The 7,468-nt window shown below is 32.9% G+C and overlaps 1 protein-coding gene across 1 annotated transcript; it reads right to left on the bottom strand.

The window, feature by feature from the left end:
- Nucleotides 1–2,876: 2,876 nt before the first annotated feature.
- On the bottom strand, nucleotides 2,877–5,626 carry LOC146922125 (uncharacterized). The gene is made up of 2 exons (XM_085710816.1): nucleotides 3,242–5,626; nucleotides 2,877–3,178 (listed from the first exon to the last, which is right to left on the bottom strand). The coding sequence occupies exons 1-2, from the start codon at nucleotides 5,553–5,555 to the stop codon at nucleotides 2,967–2,969; spliced, it is 2,526 nt and encodes an 841-aa protein (XP_085566942.1). The 5' UTR covers nucleotides 5,556–5,626; the 3' UTR covers nucleotides 2,877–2,966.
- Between the last annotated feature and the right edge of the window lie 1,842 nt (nucleotides 5,627–7,468).

Here is a 7,468-nt window from a genome sequence, read left to right as displayed (position 1 = left end):
TGGAGTTCATAAGGCAACTTATGCAGCAAGAAAAGCAAATAAACTGAAGAAAGTGCAAAGAATGAAAACGTGTCACGATTCTGCTAAAACGTGACACGATTTGGCAAGGCAAAATACATGCTTTCGACATTGAGAAAACGTGTCACGATGACCAAATTGTGACACGATTTGGTGAGACCCTAATTCAACTATTTCTGTGCCTATTTAAGCTGAAGACTATTCTGAAAACAAAGGTTACAAATTCTGGAGAGAGAAAGTGCGATTTACAGACCTAGAGACTGAAGAACGGGGCGATTTCCTCCATTCTTTACCAGTTTATATATGTTTTAATTCTTTCATTGATTATGCTATTTGTAAACTCAATTATGAGTAGCTAAATCTCTTAGAGATTAGGTCTGAGATGATTCTTTGTAACCCTAATTGATCCCTGTTGCTGTGAAACTATATTTATTGTGAATGACAATCTAGTTTTTATTCAATTCAATTATTCTTAATGCTTTTTATATCCTGATCAAATATAAACATGATTTAGTGAGAATGAATGACTACTGACCATAGCTTTCTACTTAGACCTAATTGAATTGTTCTAATAAACAGGGTTAGTTTAGGAATGGATAATCGTTTGTTAGTGATATTAGGTTAATGTGCTTAAACCTTCAAAGATTATTGGACCACTTAAGGAATTAGGTATTGTAGTTTAAGAAAAGGGTCCTAACTCAAGGGATTGATTAGAACTATTTTGTTAACTATCGTGGAACTAGAAAATCATTCATAAAAATAGGTGCAGTATACCAAGTAGGGGAACATAGATGATTCGAAAGACCAGATCTCATCTCTCCCTCTTATTCTTTACAACCAATCTTTATTTTCCGTCGTTACTTTTATGCAATCAAACCAATCAACTGCCTAGTGGCAAAACAAAATAACTTTTATACATCCTAAATAATAACGCTTTTGAATTATTGAAGTTAACACAGTCCTCGTGGATACGATCTTATTTTACTACTTCGATAGTTTTTGGTACACTTGTCAAATATTTATCAAGTTTTTAGCGCCGTTGCCGGGGACTGTTGAATTATTTCAACAAAGCAATTTCGTTATAATTTAGGATTTCTGCAATTTATTTTTTGTTAATTTTTTTTGTTTGTGTTCATTACTATTTTGCATTGTGCAGTGCTACAAAGGTATTTTGCTGTCTATGCGAGTTAGAGGACGTTCCAGTTCCGTTGATTTAGAATACGATTATGAGATCGAGAGGACTGCAATAGTAAATCGGAAAGAGGTCCGGTTGTCAAAGTTAGTTCCACCTAGTCCACGAACAAGAAACAAAAGTCCAGCACCATCTGAACCTGAAACAAACACTTCTCCTGAATCTAGTATCATGGGAGAACCACCACCAAGACCGAAGTCGGGAGACTATGGTTTAGCAAGTCACCGTGGTCGCCTAACTCATACTTTTCAACCTGCTAATCCTGTTGCTTTTGACATCAAAACCACCGTTCTTAATGGGCTGAGGGACACACAGTTTAACCCCAAATCTGGGTTCCATTTTTTCTTTTTTATAATTTAACCACTTTTTAATTTTATGATTTATTTTGTTTTTTAAAAATATCATTTACACACATGTCAAAAATTAAATGGAGACACATCATCACTAAAACACATGGGGGGCCTTCAAACCATAAAGGGGGTAAAAGATAAGGTGCAAAATCCCTCAATTAAAAACATGGGGTGCAAAATCGCACAATTGGCAAAAAATAGGGGTGAAAAGTGCAATTAAGCCAAAAACTAAAAATAATTCTTTAAATCTTCATCAATTGCAAAATCAGATTAAATCAAAAGTGGCAAGAAAAGTCAATCAAATAGTTTTATTTTTTTAGGGAAATGAAAAATGAGTTACCCGTGATCACGAAAGCGATCAACCAAAGTGGGTGCTTCTCGTGGTCCTCTAGCGCAGAAAATTGATCAAATTTTGGGGTCATGTTTTTGAAGTCTAAATCCATGGTTGTGTTGTGAAACAGAGAAATTATGTTGGATTTTGGAATTGAATCTCAGATAATGATTGGAACTGTCAACCTTTCAAACTTGATATCTAGTACTACCAAATATCCCTATGGTTAAGCAAGCTGACTTTGAGTGAAGATTGTGTTTGCCATCAAAACGTAAATATTTGGTACTACCATTTGAACAAGAGGCCAATGAGCATGTTGATATAACATATGCTTTTTTGTTGAAGAATATAACATATGTTAATATATTTGTACAAAAAAAAAAACATATGTTAATATAACATATGTCAAGCGTTCGTATGACAATTGAATTAAAAACGGACATTGCGTATGACAATTGAATTAAGGACGGAGATAGTGGTAAGTGGACACTGATTACATGTTGTTGCAAAGTTTATGAGAAGCTTTAAACAAACTTTTTTTTTCACGTGGTTTTGATATGTTCGTATTTGTACTGCTAAGGGTCGACCTATTGTGAAGACAAATCATTTAGTGCTTCCTTTTATATCCTATGAGGCGTTCTATGCAGGGCCGTCCCTGAGAATTCGGAGGCTCGGCTCAGGGAATGAAAAGAGGCCAGTGATAAAATCAAAACATATATTTTTTAAAAGAGCAATGTTCTATTTATATTTTTTAAAAGGTAAATACAAGGTGCCGTATATATGCGGTACACCCATAGGTGAAAATGACTATCGTATACATAAGAAACCCCCACCTAACACCACAAGCAAGAGGAACTAATTCTAATATGCCTAAAAGGCTAAAACAAGAGGACATAAAATGAAACCTGCACAAAACCACCAAAAGCCATGCGCGCACAAAGCTGGTAGCATAGAAGCCAAGCAGTCACAGCAACATCAAAAAAATCGCAGCCCTGTTTAAATTAAAAATGAAGTCCGTAAACATAAGAAATAAATAATATAATAAATAGTATAAAACGAGTTTAGGCGAATACCTTCAAAAAGAGTCTTCATTCACACCAAAACGAGACTTCCTACGCACATTTACTGAAGCAAATTCATCAATTAACTCTTCGTATTGTATATTTCGCAACATAGGATTCTCAATTGCTATCATTGCTAAGCCATTAAGTCTTTCTTGTATCATAGTAGACCGCAAGTAAGACTTCAACAACTTCAACTTTGAAAAACTTCTTTCTGCGGAGGCAACTGTCACGGGAATAGTCAATAAAATTCTATATGCAACAATTGTATTAGAAAAATAACTCATGCCTTTCAAAAATCTTAAAATCTCAATAGGTCCCATTTTTTGTTCAGGCAAGATATCTTTAAGTGACCTTAACTCCACATATAGTTCTCTCCCATCAATATCAGATTCCTCATTATGTTTCAATGCTTGTTCAAATTTACCACAACAAGACTCCAAAGTTGCATTATCCAATGATTTTAAATTGTCAGAAGTAAACAAAAAACCAAAAACAGCTTCATATTGTTGGAATTGTTCAAATCTCTTATTAAGAGATACAATAGCTTGATCAACAAGGCAAAGAAAGTAATTAACTCTAAAAGATTCTTCTTCAGATTGCTCAACTGACGGGGTATTCAAATCCTCATCAAACTGCCTTTTTCTTCGAATTATGCGCCGTTGAGGAAATATCGGGTCAATATTTAATTCAATGGCAACTTCTGTAGCATCATCCAAGGCCTTCTTAAAACCAGTTTTTCTATATTCCTTAAAAAAAGAAATTAAGTCTTTTATTTTTGACATAGCAACATCAATAAGCATATCATCTGACTGTAAGAGCTTACTAACCAAATTAATTGCAGATAATATGTCAAACCATATAATTATAGATACTATAAACTCAAAATCACCAAGTTCATGTGTTGCTAAAGATTTAGCTTCACTTCTTATTTTAGAATCATCATCCTTATCTGACACTTCAAGTAAAGCTTCAATAAAATCTGACATTCCCGCTCTTATAGCTTTGACACTTTCTACATGACTCTCCCAACGAGTGGATGACAATGACTTTGGAGTCAACCCTTTTAAATTATCTTTCAAAATTGTCCATCTTTTAGTAGAGTTGGCAAAAATAGTATAAATGCGTTGAACAACTCCAAAAAAATCTTTAGCTTTACCACATGAGTTAGCCATATCACACAATGTCAAGTTAAGACTATGGCAACTACAAGGAGTATAAAAGGCTCTTGGATTTATATTTAAAAACCTCTTTTGTACACCTCGATGTTTTCCTTTCATATTTGACCCATTATCATAACCTTGTCCTCGCACATCAAAGATGTCAAGATCAAGATTTTTCAATTCATCTTGTAAAACATCAAAAAGCCCTTGCCCAGTTGTATCATTCACATTCAAAAATCCTAAAAAAGACTCCTCAATGCTAACAGAATTTGAAGAAACATCTACATATCGTATTATCAAAGACATTTGTTCTTGGTGACTAATATCAGGAGTACAATCAAGTATCACTGAGAAATACTTTGCTTGCTTGATTTTTTCAATGATTTGATTTTTAATTTTAGAAGCAAGCAAAAGTATTAACTCATTTTGGATTCTAGGCCCAAGATAGTGAACATGAAGATTATCAACATTAACACGTCTAACATGTTCTTGGACACATGGATCAAATTCATTTAACATTTCAATTAAGCCCAAAAAGTTCCCATTGCCATCTTCATCCAATTTGTCTACAGAACCACGGAAGGCCAAATTATGTTTAGCAAGGAATTTAACTATTGCAATGATTCTTTTTAAAACACTTTTCCAATGATCCTTTTCTTTCTCAATCAATCTTTGAGTTGTTTTATCAATAGTTTGAAAACTATTCATTCTTTGACGCAATTCATACCAAGTAGTCATGCTCTTAATGTGATCCGAGCTTGCCTCATGCTCTTTAAGTCTAACACCAACATGTGACCAATCACTAAAACCTTCATTTGTTAATTGACCTCTACCAATCCCTCTTTTAAAAACTTTACAACAAAAACAAAATAACCTATCAAGCTCTTTTGAATAAACAAGCCAATCTCTATCACACTTTTCTCCATTTGATAAAGTTCTAGTATACAAATTAGCCGTAAAACGTCTAGAAAATTTATCTCTAGGACCCTTCACAATACTTAAATCTCTTATAGGGCCTTTTGTAGCTAACAACTCAATCATTTTAGACTCGAGAGAATCCCAATTTCTTGGATCAAATATATCTACACTAATGTGAATGTCATTAACATTATCAACATTTTGATTATCATCTTCATTATCATTATGATTTTCAACATCAACAGCAACATTATCATCGATAGGAATAACATCAACAGGAATAGGCATAGCATCAACATTATCAACAGGAATAGCATCAACAGGATTAGCATCAACAGGAATAGTATCAACAGGACTATCATCAATGGGAAATTGTGTTTCTTTTACAATAAATTTATCAAGAGCTCCTGTTTGGGATTCAATTAACTCAGCAATTTTTTTCTTTTTCCTACGCTTCTCAGCACCAGACTCAAACTTTCTAGTCCTAGGCGGCAATCTATGAGGAGCCAATTTAGGAGGCATAGAGGAAGATTAAAAAAAAAAAAGAACCTGAAATTCTTTTGTTCTTGAGCAATTCCGCAATGTCGAAGTTGAACCACGTACAATGTTGAGGTTAAACCATAAAATTAAATTAAAACATAATTAGTAATTAGCAACATATATTGATATATAAATTCAATTATACACTGAAATTTGAATAATTTTAACAAAAAAAACCCAAAACAGTAAAGATGAAGAAATCAAATATTACTAGTAACTACTGTCTACTTCTATTAATAATCAACCGAATATCTATCAATCTCTATTTTAGCAATTTCAACATACAACAAAAATCATCCAATTTCATGAAAGGAAGTAAAATAAATCGGTTATTTACTTAACAGCAGTTAGGGTTAGCACTTACCGAACACAGTGTTGTTTACTTGGTTGGTTTGGAAAAGGAAGGAGAATCAGCGATTTGGTGTGAAGGAAGAAGAAGAAGGAAAGCCTTGATGATGGATGAATCAGAGATGGTGCCGAATCGGTGATGTTGTTGTGGAATGGAGGAAGTGAAAGCGTGAAAGTTTTAGCGTGAAAGAAATAATGAACGCGCTTTACCTTTACAGCCTTAGAATAAAAATTTTTTTTTTGAGTGCACAGCATAGTAGTGGGTATTAAAAAAATTTTGGAGGCCCATGCCTGGGGGAGGCCCAGCTATGTTGAGCTGTTTGCACCCCCCCATGGCCGGCCCTGGTTCTATGCAGTTTGGATTATAAAATTCGAACGGTATAAACACTTCATAAAAACTTTCAAAAAACACATTGAAATATTTCAAAGTTTAGAACCCGGATAGAACGCGCAAAAAACTTATAGGATGGATAAAAGTAATGGCCAATCATTTATGTTTGACGCTTGCGGGACTGTGAATTGGTGGAGTTGATCCAATCGCAAAGCCAAGTTTGATGGACCGTTCAGGCCACAACCAACCTTGGAGGACCATCACAACATGCTTGAATGTTATGTGAACAATGTTTGCGTTAAAATTAAACAATCACATTATAGTCCCTATTAAACAATCACAAAAAATTAAACAATCACAACATTGAGCTGTGTTATTTGAATAATTATTTGTGTGACAACTTTTAGATCAACTATTCATACTAAAATCAAAGCAAAAAAATATAAACTAAAACGATAATGTGAATATGAAAGAGAAAATTGTCTCAAAATGATTGAAAAATATAATTTCTCCGCGGTATTTAAGGAACAAAAGTGTAATTAAGAATTTTTGTTTAAATGATTGTTAAGGTGTTGACTCAATTAAGTCTTTCATTGATAAATTAGAAGGAAAAAAAACTAATATTCAATCAATAGTTCAATCTTTTACCTATAAAAATGAGAATATAAACATTTCTACATATATTTTTGACCGTTTGCTTGAGAATTACTTTAAAAAAAAATCATATTTAACCATAAATTGAAAATCTATTCTTAGTAACTTTGTCAAAACTTATTTTTGAAAAAATAAGGACCTTTTTTTTTTTTTGAAAGAAGTTTTCTTTATGATAGCAAACAAACAAAATTTAACTTCATCATTTTTTTTTAAAATCACTAAAAAAATTAAAACAAAATCTTTTTTTAAACCTTATCTCTCTCCAATTTTATTGACCATGTCCAATGGTGAAATTCACAAGTTCCTGATTATTTGATCCCAATTAAAAATTGTTTTACCTCAAATTAAAAAAAGGTTAAAAGTTGTATATATTGAGGATGGAACCCCTCTTTTTTCTTATGAGAATTTTTTTGCGATATAGGATAGTGTACATGAATGACATCTGGGTTCAAACAACAGTTTTAAGAGTATTTACATTTACATTCTTTTAAGTTCAGATATATTCAATCTTATACATAAATTTATTATGTTCCTATGCACATAAACAAGGACACATTTTGAC

This window comes from Medicago sativa, chromosome 5 (assembly GCF_051527215.1).
Source record: "Medicago sativa cultivar Bolivia chromosome 5, Bolivia_mono, whole genome shotgun sequence".
Lineage (NCBI taxonomy): Eukaryota > Viridiplantae > Streptophyta > Magnoliopsida > Fabales > Fabaceae > Medicago > Medicago sativa.
The sequence above is the reverse complement of the archived record's forward strand: the minus strand, read 5'-3'. Positions and strand labels throughout refer to the sequence as shown.

Bases quoted from the DNA above. Each gene is read 5' to 3' on its own strand.
- LOC146922125 (XM_085710816.1), bottom strand. From the start codon at position 5,555: ATGCCTCCTAAATTGGCTCCTCATAGATTGCCGCCTAGGACTAGAAAG. The intron at 3,179-3,241 runs GCATGAGTTATT...TTCCCGTGACAG, and splicing joins GATTTTAAGATTTTTGAAAG to TTGCCTCCGCAGAAAGAAGT.